The sequence below is a fragment of the Bombus terrestris genome, chromosome 10 (genome assembly GCF_910591885.1).
Source record: "Bombus terrestris chromosome 10, iyBomTerr1.2, whole genome shotgun sequence".
Classification (NCBI taxonomy): domain Eukaryota; kingdom Metazoa; phylum Arthropoda; class Insecta; order Hymenoptera; family Apidae; genus Bombus; species Bombus terrestris.
The window spans coordinates 7,221,006-7,243,889 of NC_063278.1; the positions used below are offsets into that span (position 1 = coordinate 7,221,006).

Below are 22,884 nucleotides of genomic sequence, written 5' to 3' on the forward strand. Positions count from 1 at the left end.
TTCTATATATTTTTTCATGAAATAATCGATTATTTACAAAATAATCTTCAATTTTTTACGAAATCGCCTATTCGTTATTTACTATTATTATATATATCTGAAACAAATTTATTAAATAATTTCCAATAGAACTAACAATTAACCAATTAGAATCAACATAATAGAACTTGACACTTTGAGAGTAGATAAGGTTATGCTAAAATATAATATTTTAGTAGCACGTGAGAGTAGAACATCGTCTGGCAAATTATTAATTTTATATTATATAATTATTAATTTTAAACTTTAAGATAACTTTAAGTACTTTATTTAAAACTTAGTAGTAGTATTAAGTATTTTTCAGTCACAAGTTCTTATAAGAAATAATAAAGTAAGTATGAAATGAGGTTATTTACAATGAACATTATACAATAGTCATACATAGACTTATATACTTTATCAGAATAAAAAGTAATTTAGCATCTTTTCTCTAGCATGGATGAATTATTAAATGATAACCGATTTGCTCATATTGCAAGGGATCCTAAATTTAAAAGGATCCCAAAAGCAGAAAGGAAAGTGAAAATAGATAAAAGATTTCAAAGTATGTTTAAGGATAAAAAATTTACAGTTCAATATACCATTGACAAACGTGGTAGACCTGTAAATCAAACATCGGTTGAAAATCTTAGAAAATATTATGATTTATCTAGCAGTGAAGAAGAAGATAGAGAAAAAGAACTTGAAAAACCTAAGCAAGAAGAAAAGAAACCTAAGAAGCTTAAAAAGACAAAAAATAAAAAGAATGAAGTTCTTCGATCAAAAAAAAGTGATTCAGAAGATGATGCAAATAAAAATGCAAATACTGATTCAACAAATAATAATTGTTTTTCAAGTAATGGGGAGTTACTTAGACTTAAACCAAAAAAAGAAAATGATGTAAATTGTGAGAAACAGAGTAACATAGAATTTGACTCTGAATCTAAATCAGATATAGATGAGGCAACCAATACAAGAAACTTAGAAATAGATTTGGAAGAAAGTAAAAGGCAATTGAATATTAGAAGCAAACATAAATCTAAAAAGCTTTCAGATAAAATCAAAGAAAAGTTAAAAGATTTAACTGTGAATTATGCCAGAGGTGAAGGAATTTTGATGACAGACAGTTCTTCTGATGAAGAAAATTCTGAGATTTCTGGTAACATATATTAAATGATTTTAATTTTATATATATATGTATGTATATGACATTTAATAACCATTTGTGTTACAATTAGATGAACAAGATATTGAACATGATTGGGGTGAATTAGACAAAGAGGCTGAAACAACAGATGAAATTACACATAGATTGGCAGCTTGTAATATGGACTGGGATAGAATACGTGCTGTAGATTTAATGGTTTTATTTAACTCTTTCTTGCCTCCTGGTGGCTTTATTTGCTCAGTTACTGTAAATATAATTAATTAACAGATAAAATAAATATTTTCAACATTTTTATAGTTAACTAATTTCAGATTTATCCATCAGAATTTGGACTACAGCGGATGAAAGAGGAAGAAATTAAAGGTCCAAAAGAATTAACAGAGATAAATAAGGAAAAAGAAAACGAAAATGGAAGTGATGTATGAATTCATGCTTTTCTTTTTAGAAATACAAGTGAAATTGTATATAGACTTAGAATATAATTTTCCAGGATGAGGAAGGGTCAGCATATCACATGGAAAAATTAAGACAATATCAACTAAATAGATTAAAATATTATTATGCTGTCGTTGATTTTGATTCTGCTGAAACAGCAAACAAAATTTACACTGAATGCGATGGTATAGAATATGAATCTACAGCAACAAAATTGGATCTTAGATTCATACCAGATGATATGAAATTTGACCAGGTATGTTACTTAATCCTAATGTATGTAAAATGTATTCACTGTATATGATCTTAGATACTTATTTTAAGACTCCTAGAGAGGTATGTGATAAACTGCCAGAGCTTACAAAGTATCAACCAAGACAATTCATAACTACAGCTTTGCAACAAGCTAAGGTACAGTTAACCTGGGATGAAACAAACCCTGAGAGAACCGAGATTGCACAAAAACTGAGTTCTGGAAAACTGAATGAAATTAATGAAAACGACTTGCAAGGTTATTTAGCAACTGAGTCAAGTGACAATGAATCAGGTACTATATCTTTTTTATCACTCAGGACTTCGTATTTCTATTATTTCATTAACATCTTTTTTATTACAAAAGAAAAAGAGGAACAAAAAGAATCTCAAGAGGATAAAAGCGACTCGGAAGCGGAAAAGAATACCGATCCAGTTGAGAAGTATAAAGCTTTATTAAAAGAGATAGAAGAGAAAGAAGAAGCCAAACAGAAAAAGGACGTCGAGCTAGAATTTACTTGGGGTTTGGGTACAAAGGAGAAAGCTGAGAAACTGGTACAAGAAAGATTAAAGAAAGATCAAAACCTCACGCCATTTGAGCAATATTTAGAAAAACGGAAAGAGAAGAAAAAAGCTAAACGAGAGGAACGGAAGAAACATAAAAATGTAAATAAAGATACATTGGACTCAGAAGGTTCAGAAATGCTTGATTCAGATAATGAAATTGGAAATAATAAATTATCTTATAAAAAGAAAAACAGTATAGAAAATGATAGTCTTGCTTCATCAGATAGCGAAGATGAAAAGAAACGTAAAGCTGAATTAGAACTTTTATTAATGGATGAAAATGAAGATGACAAACAACATTTCAATATGAAGAAAATTGAAGAAAATGCCACAATGACAAAGTCTAAACAAAAACGATTGAGTAAGAAGAAAAGTAGACAAGACCAAATAGTAGAAGATAACTTTGAAGTAAATGTACAAGATGCAAGATTCAATGCGTTGTTCACATCGCATCATTTCAATATCGACCCAGCAGACCCACATTACAGGAAGACTAAAGGTACTGAAGCTTTAATTAAAGAAAAATTGAAAAGAAGAGCTGATAACGAGTTTAATGAAGTGAGTAAAACTTATTTATATGTATTCTCAGTCTACTTATATATATTACATGTACTAATTCTTGCTTTTTTAAATATTTTAGGAAATACCTGTTAAAGAATCAAAACTGAACTCTAATACAGAATTGCAGTCATTAATTAAATCAGTGAAGAAAAATGCTAAAAATATTTCAAGGCCTATAAAATAATTCCTTTTATGTATAATGTCATATGTTTTTAATAAAACGTTTGTAAATACATATATTTGTAAATTCAGTTATATTGAATTTTACTAATTCAAATGTGTATTTATGATAATTCATGCAGACCTTCTATACCTCATATATTAATCTATTTTGCATAAAATATGATGCTATAAAATATTTAAAAAAGCGAAAGTCAATAAGCCATGACGCGACAAAAACAAAAACTAAAAAACTGTTGGTTGAGTTTCCCTTCTCCTACGGATGTCCAACCCCACTCCTATGGCACTCGCCTTCGTCTCTCCCCACTGCAGCGACCATAGACTGAATTTTTAAGCAGTGTAAAAATATATACTAATAATATCGATAGTGCGGACGAACCACCATAAGCTGTGAAATTTCTGTAAAGTAAGATATAGCAATTATGATCTATGTCTATAGTCTATGAAATTTCTCCAGAATAGTAGCCGATGAATCGCCGTGTGAGATTTCAATACACGGTGGTATATATATGTACGCGTTGTATACGATTGTGCTTCAAACTTTAAGGGGGGAGGTGTCGCGTCTCGTGACGCTTATATCTCTTGCGATTCTCGATACTTCACAAGTGTAAATTGGGTTACCCGCCAGAATTCGAAACTATGACACCAATCACCGGTGTAGACTAGGTTGTTTAAAATTGCGCAACTTTTCATGCATATTCACAACGCAAAATCGGTCGAGCTCCCACGCTTTGACAAAACTAGTCATCATATGAAAGGTACGATTCTCGTAGGAAAAGAGAAACTCAATCGAAATTTTTTTATTTTACTGTCTTTGAAGGGTCTTGGGATGCGACAAGAAATTTCAATGTCTTTGATACAATAATAGTCATAAAGCTTATTTATATATTATTACATATAATACATTAGATTCACAATTTTTTGTTTCTAGAATTACACATTTCCTTATAACACATTTTCATTATTGAACTGAGAGTTGTTTCTGCTTGATTACTCCACATTAATATTTCATTCTACCATTTCTCTATTTCTTTGACGTAACAATCATTCTCAGATTTTTTAAAACGATTTTATGTCATTAGGATTATTTTTCTCAGCTATAGTAACTTTTCTTTGGTTCTGATCACATCTTCCTCTTACATTTCAGATTTTTCTGTGTTATGGTTTATTGATTTGCATCCGTCTTTGATTCTATGATTATCCGAGAAAGAGTCGTAATTTCACTTTCTAAAGTAGAATCTCTACCAATGATATCATTAATATCCATGATGCTTAGGGTTTCTGCATTATAACTTTCGGTCAATAACGGTCAGGTAAGTCCTTCTTAGTTCTTCTTCGTTTCTTTCGTTTTATCTTTAGAATAGGCTCACCTGAACATTATTAAATATTTTTTAAATATTCGACACAGGGTACGTTAAATATGCTTACAGGAGCTATGATGACAAGTCATTTAATTGTGCTTAAACGCAGTTAAATTTTCGATCGCTGTTTCAATTCTCTACCGTGCTGGTCCATGTGAGCACAATGTTCGGTGAGTTCTAACAGGAACTTTGTTATTTAGAACTTTTCGATATCCAATTTTGATTCGTTGGTATGATAGCTATCATTGTACTAAGTATTTTTTACTTATCACGATTTTAAGTTTTATTTGTTTCCATTTAGTCTACATATATATATAACAAAAATTTCCTCTTACCGTGACCTCATATCGATTTTTACAAATCGAGGGCGCGAACTAGTGCCGAGAACGCTATTGTCTTGTAGTGAATGTTATTCACTCCTAACCTAACCTATAATTTTACGAATTACCCATAGTTCTGTTTTATATATATAATCCATGTTTATTCACCATTTACTACGAAATAATAATAAACAAATATTTTACATTCGATCAAAATATATATAACGAAAGATAATAGGTACCTTAATATGAGATAATACGTGGTGTTACAATCTGTGTTTGTTGAATTTACATTTTTTATGACGGTTTAAATTTTAACTAATTATTTATCAATAAACCTGTATTTTTAACATTAGATCATGCTGAAGTTGTAGTAGCTGCAGAGGATACAAAAGATGAAAGTATGGAAGAAGAAGTAAATTTAACTTTAAAACTTGAAGAAACTGAATCACAGTCACAAATAATGAAAAGTGATATAGAAGTGGATCCTGAAAATAAAAAGGAGAATTCAACTGAAGAAATTGTAAAAGAGTCACAGCTAGAAATAATTAAAAATGATGTCGCAGATGAACCTGAAAATCAACAGAGTAGTGTGTTTTACGAAGAGATTATAAATGAATCACAACCTGAAATTATAACTAAATCACAGTTGGAAATAATCAAAAGTGATGATAAAGAAGAGCCTGAAACTAGAAAGTATGCAAAACTTCCTAAAGAAACTTTAATAGAAAATGAAAAAAATTTTATCATTAATATGGGTGATAATATTGCACATTCAGCAAATGTGGAAACAACAAGTGATGTTGAAATGGATACAGAAAAAGTTGTAAAGATAGCTGATGCAGAAGATCTAGAGTTAAATAAGAATGAGGAGCTCTCTAACAAGCAACAATTGGAAGATAATTTAAAGTGCGATATCAATAAAGATAATTTGAAAGATATTTTAGAAACTGCTAGTAAAGTAGAGGATATATTTTCTGAAGAACAGTGCCAAAGTACACAGGATATTGTTACAAGTATCCTAGATGATGTAAGAAATGCAACTGATTTCAAGAATATTTTAAGCACAGAAGCTGTTGCAGCAAATGAAATAGAAGAGGTTCTTCAACAATCTGGAAATATTCCATTAGCAGAAACTGAAATTGAAGAATTGACTGAAAAATTACCACAGGATTCAGAAGATATCATGAATAAGGATATGGAGGATTCAATCTCAGAACACATAGATTCCCTAGAAGGACTATTAGGTTTAGATTTAATACCAGAGGGAGAAGATTCCTCATTGAAAGCAACAAAAGCTGAAGAGGAACTTCAGAAATCAGACCAATTATCAAAGGTTGTAGACATGAGTCTTTTGTTAGAACAGTCAGATCCCATTTCTGATATGGCACAAACTTCTGATTATATAACACAGGTGATCAGTAGTTGTTTAACAGATAGAAATGATTTACCATTAGAAACTACAAAGAAATCCAATACAATTGAAGTTGTTGATGATAAAGTTAAAAATTCTCCAGCTAGTGATATATTGAAAATTGATGGAAGTATAATTGTTGAGTCTATAGATAAGGATGAAAATGTTGAAGATTTACAAAAAGATCTAAAGCAAGTTACGGATCTAGAAGAAAATGAATTGGACATAGATTTTGAAGAAGCTCAATTAGAGTCCGTAGGTGATCTTGAAGACATAGAATCACAGCCAGAAATAGATAAAAATGATGTTGACGAAGAGTCTGAAAATATTAAAAATGCAGGACTTTCTGAAGAAATTGTAGCGGAAGATCAAGAAAATTTAGTTATTAATATGGATGATAATACTGTAAATGCAACAAATGTGGAAACAGCGAGTGATATTGAATTAGAATTAGCTTCAGATATCTTGCTGCATAACATGGATCATAATGACAAAGCTGAAAATGTAGGAGATATACAGAAAGACTTAAAAGTACATACTGATTTAACAGAAACTGAATTGGATATCGAATTTGAGGAAGCACACCTGGAATCTGTAGGTGATCTTGAAGAAATAGAATCACAGACAGAAATAACTAAAAGTGATCTTGAAGAAATAGAATCACAGGCAGAAATAACTAAAGGTGATGTTAAAGAAACAGAACCACAGGCAGAAATAGCTGAAAGTGATCTCGAAGAAATAAAATTACAGGCAGAAATAGCTAACAGTGATGTTAAAGAAATAGAATCACAAGTAAAAATGCCTGAAAGTGATGTTGAAGAAACAGAATCACAGACTGAAATAGCTAAAGATAATGCTGAAGAAACAGAATCACAAGTAAAAATAGTTGAAGGTAATGTAGAAGAAACAGAATCACAAACAGAAAGAGCTGAAGATAATGTTGAAGAAACAGAATTACAAGCAAAAATAGTTGGAGGTAATATTGAAGAAACAGAATCACAAGCAGAAATATCTAAAAGCACTGCTGAGGAAACAGAATCACAAGCAGAAATATCTAAAAGCACTGCTGAGGAAACAGAATCACAGACAGAAATAATTAAAGTTGATATTGAAGAAACAGAATCAAAGATAAAAATAAATAAAAGCAATATTGAGGAAACAGAAACACAGATAAATATAGCTAAAGATAATATTGAAGAAGAACCTGAGAATAAAAACAATATGGAACTTACTGAAGAAATTATAATTGAATCACAGCCAGAAATAATGAAAAGTAGTGTTGAAGAAGAGTGTGAGAATAAAAAGAAAATGGAATTTACTGAAAAAATTGTAACTGAATCACAGCCAAAGATAATGAAATGTGATATAGAAGAAGAGTCTGAGAATAGAAAAGAACTTCCTGTAGAACTTCCTGCGAATCTTCCTGAAAAAATTGTGACAGAAGATCAAGAAAATTTAGTTATTAATATGGATAATAATACTGTAAATTTGGCAAATGTAGAAAAGGCAAGTAATATTGATACTTCAAATATCTTGTTGCATAATATGGATTGTTACGGGAAAGAAGATATTGGGGACTTGCAAAAAGTTTTAAAAGGGGGTACTAATTTGACAGAAAATGAATTGGGCATGGATTTTGAAAGAGCTCCACTGGAATCTCTTGAAGAAACAGAATTACAGCCAGCCATAACCAAAATTGATGTTGAAGAGGAATCTGAGAATAGAAAGCACATAGAACTTCCTGGAGAAATTGTAACTGAACTACAACCAGAAGTAGTGAAGAATGCTGATGAAGAAGAACATGAGAATAGGAAAGGTGTAGAACTCTCTGAAGAAATTATAACAAAAATCCAAGAAAATTTAGTTATTGATATGGATGTTAATGGTGTAGATTTATCAAATGTGGAAAGACCAAATGATATTGAAACACAATTAACCTCAGATATCCTGTTGCATAACATTGTTCAAGATAACAAAGATAACAATTTTGAGAATTTGCAAAAGGATTTAAGAGAAGGTACTAATTTGGACATAGACTTTGAAGAAGCTCCATTGGAATCCATAGGTGATCTTGAAGAAACAGAATCACAATCAGGAATTGTTAAAAATGATATTGAAGGGGATCCTTCTGAGAATAGAAAGAATGCAGGACTTTCTGAAGCAATTGTAACAGAAGATAATCCAGCAGAAGGTAATCTAGCAGAAGCTAATCTAACAGAGGATAATTTAGCAGAAGAAAATTTAGTTACTAATATGAAAGATAATATTGCAGATTTCCCAAATATGGAAAGATCAAGTGACATTGAATTAGATTTGCCTTCAGATATCTTGCTGCGTAACGTGGATCATGATGAAAATTTAGATGATGCTCGGTCTGCCATAGAAACATCTCAACCTAGTTCTGAAATATCCGAGCTTGAATCAGCTGTTAAATTTTTGCAAGAGTCTGAAGAACAAGCAATGGATTCTCCTTTGGTATTATCTCCTAAAATGATGGAAAGTGTCGTAGATGATATATCCAAACAAGCTGATGCATCATCTTTGTTTGTACCTAATGAAGATATATGCGAAAATACGTCAGAATTAGAAGTGGAACTACAGAACATCACGACGGATTCGATTTCTATTTCTGAGGCGGAAATCATCTCGGAAGCTGCGAAACTTGAAAGCGAGAGAAAACTTGCCGAGCAAATTAAAATTGATGCTTTACAAGACAAGTTTGAGATAGATGATGATAAAGAGACAATAAATGAAGGTATAATCGAAGGGAAGATAACACTATCTGAGACTAAATTTGGCGTAACACCTTTGGAGAACATTGAAATACAGCAATTACGAAACTTAGAAAGTAATAAAGTATCTGATGCAGTGATAACATTACCACATGTTTCACCCAACATTTTAAAGACATCCGAATCTATACCAAAAGTTTCGATTTTAGAAGAACGTCTAAGGGAACCACCCAAGATAGAAATTCCTACTACAGATGTGGCAAAAGTATCGATATCTCCGAACATCTCTAAAGATAGCCTCTTGATTCAAAAGGATGCAAAATTAATTGCCTATCAAAAGATGTTGGAATCGCCGAAGATGTCCGATAAATCAGAATCGAAGATAGTTGACACACCACGAAAGGATCCCGAAAAACACGATTTCGAAAATGTAGGATCTCCACGAATCATTTTAAAGATAGCAAAGTCTGCAATCACTGATTGTGGCGAACCAAGATCACCTAAAAGTCCGAAGATCAGATCTGCGACTAACTCGCCAAATCCTGAAGATAGTCCAGGTCAAAAACTAGGGAAAATAAAATTGAAATTATCTAAAGGAGGTCATCCTTCTATAATATCCAATGAGAACATCGAAGAAGTTGGACAGTGGTATTCAGAAGGATCATCATCGTTGTCCCCTCTTGGTATGAAGATTAAATTTTCAAAATCCGGGGATCCATCTATAGTTTCCGCTGAGAAATACGAGTCGATCGATGATTGTAAAGAAAGTAAACACAAATTCGAAGAAACTGTGCGAACAGAATCACCGATTGGAATGAAAATCAAGTTATCAAAAAGTGGTGATGCATCTATAGTGCAACAAGATGCAAAAGAAATGCAGGTAAAGCATAAAGATAAACTAGATATGGTTCAGGAAAGCCCAAAGAGAACGGAATCTCCAATTGGAATGAAAATTAAGCTTTCAAAGACTGGAGACGTCTCGATAATACAATCCGAGAGACAAGATTTTTTGGAAGAATATAAAGATAGTGTGCAAATAAAACCAAAGGAGAAGCTCGAATCATGTTATGGCTCTCCCAAGAGAACTGACTCTCCTATAGGAATGAAAATCAAGCTATCTAAAAGTGGGGACGCTTCGATCGTTTCTCCGGATTTGCCAGAAGAAAATAAAGATATCAACAAAATGAAAGATAAATTAGATTTATCACCAGAAATTCCAAAGAGAACCGAATCCCCAATTGGAATGAAAATTAAGCTAGCAAAAACGAAGGGTGGCGGAGCTTCTATAATATCGGTAGAAAACTCTGAAGAAGTAAAAGACAAACTAGAAATTCCAGATATTCCCAAACGGACGGAATCGCCGCTTGGAATGAAGATCAAATTGTCCAAAACTGGCGATGCATCGATCGTTCATTCAGAAGTATTGGACGAAATTAAAGATAAAATGGATACAGTTCAAGATGCGTCGAAATCATTGGAGTCATCGCATATTGAGGTCTCGAAAGAAGAGCAATCAGTGGAAACTATACATGAAACTTTGCCAAAAATTGACTCGCCTCTTGGTATGAAGATCAAGCTTTCTAAGTTTGGTGACGCATCCATAGTTTCTTTAGAAAAGCAAGAACAACTAGAAGAAAGCCCCAAGAGAACAGAGTCACCTCTTGGCATGAAGATCAAACTATCTAAAAGTGGCGACGCTTCTATCATACAAACTGATACGTCTGAAGATGCAAATAAAACGATACGAACAATCGAGGCAGAACATTCTAAAACCACTGATGCTTCTTTAGGTATGAAAATAAAGTTGTTAAAAACCGGAGACGCCTCTATAGTAGATCCAGAAAAGAAGGATAGAGAACAAAGACGTCGAGATGCTGAATCATCTCTGGAAATGAAAATTAAGCTATCTAAAACAGGTCATCCAACGATAGTGGCTTGTGATAATCAAGCGGAAGTATACAAGTCCAAAGAAGCTGTCGATCCGCCTCAAAATTTTGCACAAAGGTACAAAGAGCCTGGACAAATCGGACACAAAGAACCTGCACTAAAGATTCTTAAAAGTGGTAATTCGACTATTTTACAAAGCAATCGTTCAGAACTGACTATTGAGCCAGTACAAATGCAGGGAAAGAAATTAGAGAATGTGATTGAAATGTCTCCAAAGCGGAAGGATATCACCATCGCTCCGATCGAACCAAAAAAATCTAAGCTGGAAACTCAGCTTACTCAAATTTTACCTGAGGTTACTATTCAGCCTGTAACGTCTAGGGAACAGAAGCAGTTCTTGTTCGATCCAAAAAACAGTGCAATCAGTCTTCAACAGATGAATGTAATAAATCAAGAAATCAGTATTACTCAAGTGAGACCTCAAAAATCGACTGATGCTTCTATGAATGAGAAATTGAAGGATATTTTATCGAAAAACGTATCCGGTTCCCCGCTGAATTCCGACTGTGAAATTATAGAACACCGTTCAGAATTGATAATAGTAAATGAGAACTCAAACTCAAGCCAGGATGTTGTCATAATAGAAGAGGTATCTACGAATAGAATACCAGAAGTTAAGGTGCCCAAGAAAAGAGGTAGACCCAGAAGGAATCCATTACCACAAGGAATTACTCATCCTCCACCTCATTTGTTAATATCTAGGGATCCTTTGCCTTTAGACGACGCACAACAGATGCAACAACCACAAGTACCTCATTTTCCACAATCCAGAGAGAATGAGAGACCTAAGAGAACCTGCAGAAGCCAGAAAAGTTACGCACCTCCTAGAAGAGGTAGAGGGCGAGGTTTGTATCTTAAACTTTTTATATGCAAATATTATAATATTCTTTTTCATATTTTACCTACTACTTTTCTTTGTTTCTTCTTTTTCGTTTCTAATTCATTAGGTCGAGGAAAGCGAAAATTGGATACTGTAGATCCTCAGATAATGAAGAAGCCTAGAATCGAACAAGATCTAAACGCGATAGAAGCGTCTACTACGGCTGTAATAACAATAGATGATTCTGGGTTGCAACAAGAATCTTTCGGAAAGTCACCAGAATTGTATAAAGCTCTTAAACAACCAGTAATGGATTCCAAACTTGTTAATTCTTCGGGTAAAGTCAACAAGAAGATTATGGGACAAAAGAATGGCGGAGTAAAAAGTGCAAATATAGTTAATAACACGCTTCCAGACTCCACGGGTATGCAATCGGAAACAAACAAAACACCGGAGATGCGATTACCTAAACCCATATCGAATGACGTTAAGGATAAAAAGTTGGCTGACATCGTTCCTGAAAGAATGCAAAAGACTGCAACGAAATTAGATTCTGATAATAGATCCGATAAATCAATGGAAAATGCAAAATTGGAAAACAAGGACATGTTAGTACCACCTGGACATCCAAATTGGTTAACACCAGCATCGAAACGAACAGAAAATGCTACAAAGCATGAGAATATGTCTATGGTACAAGTGATAGATGAGGAAACAAGAATGAGTGCAGAATCGGGTTCCAGATCTCAAACTCCAGCCAGAAATATTTCTGCACCAGGTATGATCTTTGTGCTTTTTACAAATTACTACATCATTTATATTGCTTATCAATTGTATAAATAACACAATAATTATTATGTTACATTTATTTACATATTTTACACTTATATTAATTATTATAAATTTGCAATATAGATAAATAACAGTAATAGCTTTATTTTACTTTATTTATGTATATTAATATTCATTATAAACTAATTATATGTCCTACATGAGATGTTTTTTATTATATTTTGAAAATAAATTACTAAAGTAAAAAGCATATTAACTGATAGCCATGAGGAGCATATATAACCCATAGTCATCATATGACTAAACTAAATTAAAAGATAAATGCATTGGTAGACCTCCAAGCAAGGTATCTATAAATAGATCTTTTTCTTGTGTCCTAACATCTCTCAAGTACCTAAATGTGAAATAGATGTATTTCAAACAAGCATAAAAAGTACTGTTATTTCAAAACAGAATTTTTAAATCATGATGATTAGAGTTTTATCTATTACTTATATTTAATCTATCAATTTTTAAAAATATTTCTATCTTGGAGGATTTAATAACATTGATATTGAAAGTTAATTTTAACTGTGAATAAGCTGACATTTTTTTTAAGTTCCATTTATCTTAGTTTCAGTATAAAGCACATAATTATTTTATTCAGTATCTTTTTTCCCATAATTGTTATTCTATAATTCAAATTACACAATAGTACATATAATACAGTAATAATAATTACTATAGCCTCTGATACCATAGTAAATGAGGAGTCTCAAGGAAGTGTACTTAGTACTGCAACTACAGAATCAGAAAAAGTAAAGGTCAAGAATCGAAGAATGGAAATTAATTTTGATCCAGACGAAGGACCATTTACAGTCGATAAAATTGCTGAGTATGAATGGCCACTTGACCGTAAAGGTGAAACCTTTATGATACAAGAACAAATATCTCAATACCTTGGTGTAAAATCTTTTAAAAGAAAATACCCAGATTTGAAGAGAAGAGTTGTGGATATGGAAGAAAGGAATTATTTGAGAGAAAATGGTTTGGTTAGCGAGGCAATGTGTGATATGGGTAAGTCACTCACTACATACATGTAAATTGTATTTGTTTACTAATGTATTCTCCTTTTAACATTAACATAGGTCTAACTGCTATATGCAGTTCAGAAGTATTAGATGTAATGTGTAGTGATTTCCCAGATCAGTATGAAGAATATCGCAAGCATATGCGTGAAAAGCAAGTAAAAGAACATTCCAAAAAACAGAAAGAATTAACAGCAGCTGCAAATGCAGAAAAAAATAGAATTGATCTAGCAGAAATGGCAGTTCAGTCTGCATTATCTTGGAATATTAGCTTAAATAAAGCTCGACGAGAAAATAGGAAATGCAGCTTAGACTTACAAACTTTCACAATCCATGTGCCAAAGAAACAACAGGAAGTTGAGTCGGAACGCAGAATTGGTCACTATCCTGTTGCATTGATACCAGGGCAATATACAGATTATTACCGCGAATACACACCAGCTGAGTTACGGTATTATCCTCTAAATACTGTTCTTTATGGTCCCATGAGGCCAAATGAACGTAAATTTGATAGCCAATCAGAAGGATCTCAAAGTGATACCGATAGTGATTCATCTTCAGATGATTCAAGGTATATCCCATCATTTTAAACAATTAGTATTTTAATATTTCGTGAAAAAACAGCTGGTTTTTTTTTTATGTAGTTCGTCTTCTAGCGAGGGAACGCAAGATACCGAAGGCTCACAATCTACAATGGATGACGTAGATATGGAAATAACAAATCGAAAAGATGAAATAAAATTAAAGTGCAAGATGTGTTTGAAAACCTTAAATAAACATAGTAAAAATGAAGTATTAATTCAATGTGGTACATGTAATGGACATGGTAATTACTTTATTATTAATCCATTATCCTTTACTGGTATATTCTTTATTATTTTACAATATAAATCATAATATTTTTATTGTAGTCCATCCATCGTGTATAGATTTAACATTAGACATGGTTCCTCATATTCAATCATATGCATGGCAATGCACAGATTGTAAAACTTGCGCTCAGTGCCATGATCCTGCAGACGAAGATAAAATGCTGTTTTGTGACATGTGCGATAGAGGGTATGTTTTTCTGTTTTATTAAAAAAATAAAATATATGATAATATATATTTATGTAATATTTAATACTATTCAGGTATCATATTTATTGTGTTGGTCTCCGACGAGTACCGCAAGGAAGATGGCATTGCCAAGAATGTGCTGTCTGTGTGAATTGTGGCTCAAGAGAACCTGGTGGTATAAATTCTGATAGAAATAGTGTCGCTCAGTGGCAGCATGAATATAAGAAGGGTGATAAGAATACTCGCGTTTATGTTTCTACGCTGTGCGTTCCATGCTCGAAGTAAGTAATACTAATTCTTGTCCCTTCATCTTGTGGTGTAATGTATGAGTGAAGATGTGATTCAGAACACACATACTAAATGTTAGTCTTCAAGTTTTCACGGGGCTTCGTTACTGCTTCACGATTTCCATAATTCACACAAAACTCCTTTGTTATAGAAATTTTTGAACTAATGTTTAGTGTTCAGTTTTATCATATCTGAATCCTTGGATTACGAAAGTTGAATATAATACAATTATTTGCTTAATTGGTAACATTCATAAATGTTAATAATATACATTCATTTGTATTTAACTTATCCGTGCATGACTGAGATAACAAAAAATCGTCTAAGGTTCAGGTTTTTATTAATTATGCTAAATTCTGACATTATAATAGACCCTCATCCAAGTTCACTAACCCTATGATCTTTATGCAATAACAAGGCTATGGCGAAAGGGTCGCTATTGCCCGCACTGCAGTCGCTGTCATACTGCCCCAAGACTTGACCTGGAAGTGAATCTAGTGCATTGCAGCGCATGTGACAAATATCTGCACTTAGGTATTGACACAAATTCCATATAATTCCGCTATATACTTTTCATTGCATGTTGTTGCGTTTGCATGTCTCATCAAATGTAATTGTCTTTAAAAGTAATGTAAACATCTGAAATATGTATGAGAGGTTTCAGGTATAATGAAATATTAAATACGAAAAATTATTTGGTGATGTAGATACATATATTAATATATGTGCATAGTGCACAGAAGTTGTTATCATTAGTGTTATTAATATTTTCTTACAGGTTGCGTGGAGACCAAGGGAATGCCACTAGACAGGAAAAATTATCTATGTGATTTCTGTGCACCAAATCGTCAGCAAATGGTGAAATCACTAATATCGAGAACATTGAGAACGTAAATAAAAACAAAATTTTTATTTCAGCTCGAGAAGTGTATAAAATGTGAATCACGCGCATAAACGATAAAAGTTTTTATTTATGTGGACAATGAATACATTGTGAAGACTTAAGTATGTAATTGATTTATCATGAAATGTTTCGTACGAATTTTGTGAGTGAATGAAATACCATTGTACATAATTGTATGATTATGCTGAATTTGAAAAATTAACGTTTTGTTATACAGCAATGGGTATAACCTAAATGCATATAAAACTTAGAATATAAAGAAATCTCTCTTTAAATGTTAATGTTTAGTAAAAATCTTAAAGTTTCTAATTTTCTTTATAATTTTTATCCTTTTATTTTTAGATATGAATTTTCCTTTATGAAGATATTGTTGCAAAATGAATCGAGAAGCCAATTTTTTTGTTATATATGAATTGTGTTTATAATTTATCTTCTTTTTTCATTACTTATAGATAGAAATGACGTATCATGATAAGAAATAATTATGGGAGAAGACTGCTTCATAAAATTATATAAATATTCTAATAATTTTTAACATTTCTTTTTAAATGTACATAATGTGCTGTTTTTTTAAATATTTACATTTGTTACATGTATACACGCAAGTTCAATAATAACTTATAGAATTAATTTTAATTTATAAGAAACTTAACAATTTTATAATTTATTAGTATGTTTTCTAAAAAAGCACTGAGAATTAAGGCATATGTATATTGAAGGCAAAAAAGGGAGTATAATAAAATATGAAACAAAATAGCAATTTCTTAAAAATATATATCACTTTCTTTATTTTTCTTTGCAATATAATCCTCGGAATAGTATTTTGTTGTGAGAGTTGTATGCCTTGCAAATATCTTTTTACATATTTATAGTAACGCAGTATCCACGTCGTGAACAGTATATTTCATGTTCCTCGTATCAGAATTTTATCTTTCCCTGATATTCACATGTAATTAATAACCAATTGTCGTTTTCGAAACTAATTACATTTTATAATACATTGCAAAAATGTTTTAGATTATTTAATAATATGTACAAGAAAATAAGATGACAAAAATCGATTAAACAATGTCCAAATTGTAAAATACAAACTTTGGCATATCGTTGCATGAATATTATACTGTCAAAAATATTTTAATATATGTATAGCACATCGTTTTTGTACAAGATGTATCTTTAAAAAATTAGATCAATTTTGCAGAAACTACCGAGGATTTAAACAATACCTTTTTTACGAAAGAAATATTTTGTTACATCTTTTTTGCAAAGCTATATGCCTGCCGTTCAATATAAAGTCTAAATGATAGCGGAACAACATCGGCAGCATTTCAAAAGTGAAAGAGGATAATCGTTGAGAAGTGCGTGTTTTAAATTTCCGCGTATCGTTCCAGTCTCCTTTTTTTTCTTTTTTCTCCTTTTTTAAATCTTTTTGGCTAAAATTAGAGAGGGCATAAACTAGGTTTTTTTCATATCTGATGTTAGAATGTATAGTTTCTCCTAGTATGTCTGATACATTTTTTATATTCAGTTTACTTTGAGCGCTACTATAAAAATGACTGTGCACGCTTTCAAATTCTTCCATAAAATCACACACTTAACACTCCGCACGTATCGTGAAATTGTGAAAAATAGAAAATAACTTGAGCAAAAACGAGGCATAGCATACAGCACACGTTATGAGATGGCATAACGTGTTTTACATTATGTAGAACACTTATACTAACGAGACAAAATGACTTAAAATCACTAACGTCTCGTTGACTAGCCGAATATAAATACACTATTGACAGATGTCAAGTGAATTCTGAGCAAACCCAACAAGCAATCAGTAGAAAAGGTGAAAAATAACGTTTACATTCGAGCACTGATACTGCTAAGTAATTATCCTTTAGAATATATAAAGTTTTACAATCGTGGTCGACTTTCCACATAGCCGTTAATTATTTTCATATTCTTATCAAAATCAATTTGTTCTTGGTTCATATATCTATTGATCGAAATAATTTAAACGGCAAATAAAATCTTTGCAATGTTTATACGAGACAATAATGTTAATGTAAATAATTGACAACGTAAAAACTATTGTTAGGCTTTACTCGTGTCTAATACCACATATAGACAAAAATGTACTGAAATTATGTAAGTGCGTTGCCGGTATAATAGTAGTGACTAAATTTCGTGTAGAAAATTTAGAAAGAATGTCCTGAATAAAATTCGGTCCTGGCGAACTGCCGACTTTGTAGAAGATGCGTAGATTGCATGTCGGATTTACAGTTTGGGATCCTTTTGTAAGTTTACACAATACATATTCGAGTGCTTCTGTTAGTTCGTTTACAGTTAACTCTGTAGAAGATAAATTCGTCTCCGCGGCTAAATTACCAGTTGAATTGGACGAACCTAATTAGGATAGAATACTTTTTATTTGTTTACGAAATGTTGTAAAAAATATTCAAACAAAAATATGTACCAGTGGACATATAACACACAATTGCTGAAACGTTATTTTCGTAATTCCATCTACGCCTTATTGCGACTTTGAAATTGCCTACGCATTTACCAGTCTCTTCATCTGTAAAAAGATGAGTTTTAAAAATATTGCTTAATAAAGATTAGTCCTTTATATACTTACATTCAAATCTATTATTATCTCTATGAGCCCAAACGCACCATTCAACCTGAGCACCACGTGGAAGATTCGGTACAACGATGTAATCCACAATAGCATTATTTGTTCGCTTCTCCCATTCCTTTCGTGCATCTGGTATATAACTAGAATGAGTCAAAAAACAAATACCTTGCACAATATCCCTGAGTTGTGTATTCGAGTCCATAGCTTTAACAATACGATCTATATGCCTCAACGTTAAACGACATTGCCGTTTAATATTTAAGTCCAGAATAGTCATACTACCAGGCACCAGTGGTATTTGGCCAGCAACTGAGATAATATCACCCACCTATCAAATAAACAATTAAAATTTCTGTTGTGAAAAATGACATAGTTATTTTTTTTATATATATACTGATTAAAATAGATTCAGAATTATTAGTAAGTGTCATTTAAATGTTTTTTATATTACTTATTAAATGTTCAATTTCTTATTTTCATTCTAAAAAATTTTATTTTGTTTACCTCACTGTTATGTTTCTTTTGTAAACCAGATGTGTGTGCGTGCGCGTATGAATGCGCACATACACACATTTTGTCTACATATACACACAGAGACGCGCACGCAAATTGGTTTGTAACGGTAGTACACTCACACGAACAGCTTGAGAATAAGGACCAATGTTTGCAGGTGCCCAGTGACTTATGCTCTGAACATGCATTGTATGTCGTTTGTGAATTTTCTTATCACCACAGTCTTGAGTTTCTTTATAGGCTATAGCATCAAGTACAACATGTATATTTAACGGACATTCCACACATACACGAACTGGTGGATTTGTTTTGTTCAAACATGAGATATAAACCTCGTTTATAGATATGTAATTCGACATATCTTTTATATATAACGTTACGGCAACGATGTCCGATATTTGAAGGTTTTCCTTTTTGACTAGACCTAGACAGTCGATACGTGTGTTTTATCAATCTACATCAAATCCAAAATACGATATTACACGAAAAAAAAATTAACTAAAAGATGATTTAAAAAACTTAAAGTTTACCTACTGCTTAATTTCTCCAATGCTTCTCGCATCGCAGATTTAGCATCCGGATGTTTACCAGCGATACCGCCAAACCAGAACCAGCCGGTTTGATTTCTGTTTACTACTGGCACATCAGGATAGTCTTCTTCCTCATATAAAATTTCCATAGGACTCGGTGGGTTAAATTGACCTATTATTGTTGTAAATTGGATCAATTTATTATGTAATAAACAAGATAATCTGATCGATTAAAATTTACCAGAATTCGAAGTTCTTAGATTATTGTCTGTACAATCATGTTCATCGTTTTCATCTTCCGATAAATTACAGCCGTCGTGTAATTCTGGTCCAACTATTTCTGTAATGTAATCAGATGGGGTTTTAATAGGAACATTTTTTAATCTTTCTTGTAGCGTTAATCCTTCTAGACCATCCTGAAAAAGTTTTTCTTGGTTATTTATGGGTTTATTCAGAGATTCATAAAAATATAAAATATTTCAACTTACATTTTTTTCTTGTACATGAATTTTTTTAAAGTTTATATATCCGACGGGTGCTATGTTATCATTTGAGTGAACTACACTTTCATATTCATCTCTAGAATAAAATAAAAAGTACATATATGTACTCCTTTTACATTCATGTTGATAATAAATTTGAGAACTTACATTACAATACTTCTACTAAATAAGGGGCAATCTAATATAAAGGTTTCATATTCTCCTCCCTCTCCACATATGTTAACACCATATTTTTCTTTCTATAAGTAAACATATAGCTATTAACATAACATATATATATCTACTCGTTTACAATTTCAATAAGTTTTCTTTGCATATACTTTTTTTATATGAGCTATTTATATTTGGAATACTTCCAATATAAAATGAAATCAAAGGAATATCTTTTGTATTAAATTAATCATTAAGACATTTTACTTACTATTTTGGCAAGATGGGATTGCATTTCAGAAAGTGATTTACCCAAATGCCTTGGTTCAAGGCCTAAAGCTGCCACCTTAATTATAACTGCATTTACAGAACTTTCTATCATTTCTTTTAACAATTCATCTTGGTCTCTTCTCCATAGATATGATAGAGAAACAAGTCCTAAACGACTACATCTGAAAATAAACTTTCAATATATTAGATATTTTTGACTTTATCAAATTAAAAAATAAAATTTTTATTTTCTGTTTTATAAACTTTTACATAAGAATTAGACATTTAAAAATCTGCATTAAATAATTACACATTTTCCACACGAATTCGTTGATAATCACTCAGAATAGCTCCTGATGAAACAGCTTCTATATTCTCTTTTTCCTAAGGAGTCAACGAAGTTAAAATAATTAAACTAACAAAATTATCCTATAATGTATTTTTTATATCTTACCTTCACTTTACTTAACAACCTAAAGAGATCTTCAACTTCATCATTTTCTGTTGGATAATAATACTTTTCTTGCATTTTTGATCTACCAAAGGTTGGTTCACGATACATTGGTAAACCTATAGCTTCTGCAATGTATTCAACACCTTGATATCCAACAGTTTGAAACATAAATGAATCTAGTTCATCTATAAATCAATTGTTTCATTAGTTATAATATATTTAAATAGATTGAAAGATTTTATCTTATTTATTTACCCTTTCCAACAGGATATAAATTAGCTAGGGCCACAATATCATGGCCTGCAGCTATACATTGCATCATATTAAAGCATGAGTCTTTACCACCACTGACTAGCGCAACAACCCTCATTTTGTTTAATTTACACTAGAATCTCTCAAAAAAGCTTACCAAGAGCTTAGAGTAAAGTTAAATCTCAATATATTGTTTCAGACAAACATCTGTAATAAAGCAATAAAAAAAATCCAATGATAATGTTAATCTTATCATATTGACATGTCAAATGTAGAAATAATTTTTTATTACAGTAGACAAATAAGATTACAAATGGTTTTTTAGATACTATGTATATCTATATGTATGTATAAATCCATAAACAGATACAGAAAAAAATAGCTTAATAACCCAAATATTTATAAAAAATCATTCCTTTATTTGCAACATTTATATGAGGACAAACTATTTAAATATAGATTAGCAAATACTTACTACTGAGGGTAAGAAAATATCTAAACTACAAACAACATAATGATAGGAGCTTGTAACATATTTTAGATTACATATGTATATATACTACTTGCAAATATATATTAAGCCAAAATTAAATTTACAATGTACGTACACAGATGTTTATCTTGAATGGTCTAATATATAAATAATACAATAAGCATTATTACTTTTCAATAAATATTTAAGAATATATTCAGGAAAGTTCTTTTTTTCTTTTCTTAATTCTAACATGTTTTCAATAGAGAAAAAGGTATGTACTATCTTAATGAATAAAATATCGTAGGGGAGAAGCACAAAAAGGATATCAGATATTCAATTTAACTTATTAATATGTGTAACAATTGGCTGGTGAACAAAAATTAATCACTGTACTATTCTAAACAGTAAACGTCACATAATCCGAAAAAATGTAGACAAAACTTAGATTCTTTTAAGAAGGGTTATAGAATTTGATGTAAAATAAAATATCTAACATTAATGAGATGTTAAGGAAAAAATCAGCTATTATTAAGGAAAAAAAGAATACCTACGGAGAGATTTTTTGGTTATTGCCGATCTCGGCTAAACGAGAAATATTACGGAATGACGCCCAGCAATGAATTGCACGGGGAACGCAAACAATAATTTCGAACTTATGTATGCTAAAATAAACTCTAAATTCTCAACAAATGTAATATTTACATTAAATTGGCGATGAAAGTTCCTTACACGGCAAAGTCTATCAGAGACTGCGATTGCTTGATAGTGGCGCCTCTTAGTGATAAAACTTTCAACATAAACCGTAGAATTGAGGTTATGACTTATTTTAATTCTATGATTATTTATATCAATTATTAAACAATTTACTTTCTGTATTCGTCCTTAATATACGTTACATTTACTATTATCACAAGTTAATATTTACAATTTGGCGAATTTGTTACAAAAATTGATATAGTCTACGAAAAATTCTCAGACATAATTCGTGCCACTATACCTCGTGACATCATCAATGTATAAAGTATATCGATGTCTCGTTATTTCAATCTGCTTCTATGCTATAATTTACTGATTGTGATATAACTTAAACCAAATTGTAATTTAATCGTAATTCTTTCCTTTTTGTATGTATCTACTTATAATTTTTTATACATCCATTTACATCATAAAATAAGAATACGATTTGTTGCAAAGATGAAATATATAGCATCAAATATCAAATG

At 31.4% G+C, this 22,884-nt stretch overlaps 3 protein-coding genes and 1 long non-coding RNA gene across 10 annotated transcripts; 2 read left to right on the forward strand and 2 right to left on the reverse strand.

Moving 5' to 3' along the window:
• Positions 1-108: 108 nt before the first annotated feature.
• Positions 109-3,252, forward strand: LOC100646548 (ESF1 homolog). Its single transcript, XM_003398226.4, has 8 exons — positions 109-370; positions 474-1,177; positions 1,257-1,432; positions 1,498-1,605; positions 1,677-1,877; positions 1,946-2,168; positions 2,241-2,998; positions 3,081-3,252. The coding sequence occupies exons 2-8, from the start codon at positions 475-477 to the stop codon at positions 3,183-3,185; spliced, it is 2,274 nt and encodes a 757-aa protein (XP_003398274.1). The 5' UTR covers positions 109-370; position 474; the 3' UTR covers positions 3,186-3,252.
• Positions 3,253-3,482: 230 nt separating this feature from the next.
• On the forward strand, positions 3,483-16,658 carry LOC100644567. Of its 5 annotated transcripts, none has more exons than XM_020864827.2 (12): positions 3,483-3,587; positions 4,329-4,494; positions 4,590-4,712; positions 5,219-11,800; positions 11,903-12,553; positions 13,294-13,623; positions 13,695-14,205; positions 14,279-14,460; positions 14,546-14,693; positions 14,768-14,974; positions 15,400-15,515; positions 15,760-16,658. In XM_020864827.2, exons 3-12 carry the CDS (start codon positions 4,706-4,708, stop codon positions 15,873-15,875), a joined length of 8,850 nt encoding a protein of 2,949 aa, XP_020720486.1. In that variant the 5' UTR covers positions 3,483-3,587; positions 4,329-4,494; positions 4,590-4,705; the 3' UTR covers positions 15,876-16,658. The 5 variants fall into 5 exon arrangements, with proteins under 5 accessions (XP_020720486.1, XP_012167959.1, XP_048265595.1 ...); XM_012312569.3 differs by lacking the exon at positions 3,483-3,587 and adding an exon at positions 3,710-3,939; XM_048409638.1 differs by lacking the exon at positions 3,483-3,587 and having other exon boundaries at positions 4,279-4,494; positions 11,903-12,112; positions 12,191-12,553.
• On the reverse strand, positions 4,047-5,300 carry LOC125385857. Its single transcript, XR_007225556.1, has 2 exons — positions 5,105-5,300; positions 4,047-5,036 (listed from the first exon to the last, which is right to left on the reverse strand). It is a non-coding gene; the product is annotated as an uncharacterized LOC125385857 (long non-coding RNA).
• LOC100646351 (diphthine--ammonia ligase) lies at positions 16,646-22,509 on the reverse strand. 3 transcript variants are annotated; one of them, XM_048409642.1, is made up of 13 exons: positions 22,213-22,509; positions 21,190-21,393; positions 20,935-21,119; positions 20,791-20,864; positions 20,482-20,662; positions 20,208-20,299; positions 20,046-20,136; positions 19,799-19,973; positions 19,562-19,729; positions 19,150-19,451; positions 18,515-18,842; positions 18,353-18,454; positions 16,646-18,255 (listed from the first exon to the last, which is right to left on the reverse strand). In XM_048409642.1, the coding sequence occupies exons 2-13, from the start codon at positions 21,302-21,304 to the stop codon at positions 17,978-17,980; spliced, it is 2,091 nt and encodes a 696-aa protein (XP_048265599.1). In that variant the 5' UTR covers positions 21,305-21,393; positions 22,213-22,509; the 3' UTR covers positions 16,646-17,977. The 3 variants fall into 3 exon arrangements, with proteins under 3 accessions (XP_048265599.1, XP_012167966.1, XP_003398272.1); XM_012312576.3 differs by having other exon boundaries at positions 16,646-18,282; positions 22,364-22,502; XM_003398224.4 differs by having other exon boundaries at positions 16,646-18,282; positions 22,213-22,502.
• Positions 22,510-22,884: the final 375 nt, after the last annotated feature.

Excerpts from the sequence above, each read along its gene's own strand:
- LOC100646548 (XM_003398226.4), top strand. The coding sequence starts at position 475 with ATGGATGAATTATTAAATGATAACCGATTTGCTCATATTGCAAGGGAT. Across the intron at positions 1,178-1,256 it reads AGAAAATTCTGAGATTTCTG|ATGAACAAGATATTGAACAT; the intron begins GTAACATATATT and ends TGTTACAATTAG. Across the intron at positions 1,433-1,497 it reads GCTTTATTTGCTCAGTTACT|ATTTATCCATCAGAATTTGG; the intron begins GTAAATATAATT and ends AACTAATTTCAG.
- LOC100644567 (XM_020864827.2), top strand. Across the intron at positions 14,461-14,545 it reads TGGTACATGTAATGGACATG|TCCATCCATCGTGTATAGAT; the intron begins GTAATTACTTTA and ends TTTTTATTGTAG. Across the intron at positions 15,516-15,759 it reads TGACAAATATCTGCACTTAG|GTTGCGTGGAGACCAAGGGA; the intron begins GTATTGACACAA and ends ATTTTCTTACAG.
- LOC100646351 (XM_012312576.3), bottom strand. The coding sequence starts at position 21,304 with ATGAGGGTTGTTGCGCTAGTCAGTGGTGGTAAAGACTCATGCTTTAAT. Across the intron at positions 20,663-20,790 it reads CGAATTCGTGTGGAAAATGT|ATGTAGTCGTTTAGGACTTG; the intron begins GTAATTATTTAA and ends GTTTATTTTCAG. Across the intron at positions 19,730-19,798 it reads TCTAAGAACTTCGAATTCTG|GTCAATTTAACCCACCGAGT; the intron begins GTAAATTTTAAT and ends CAACAATAATAG.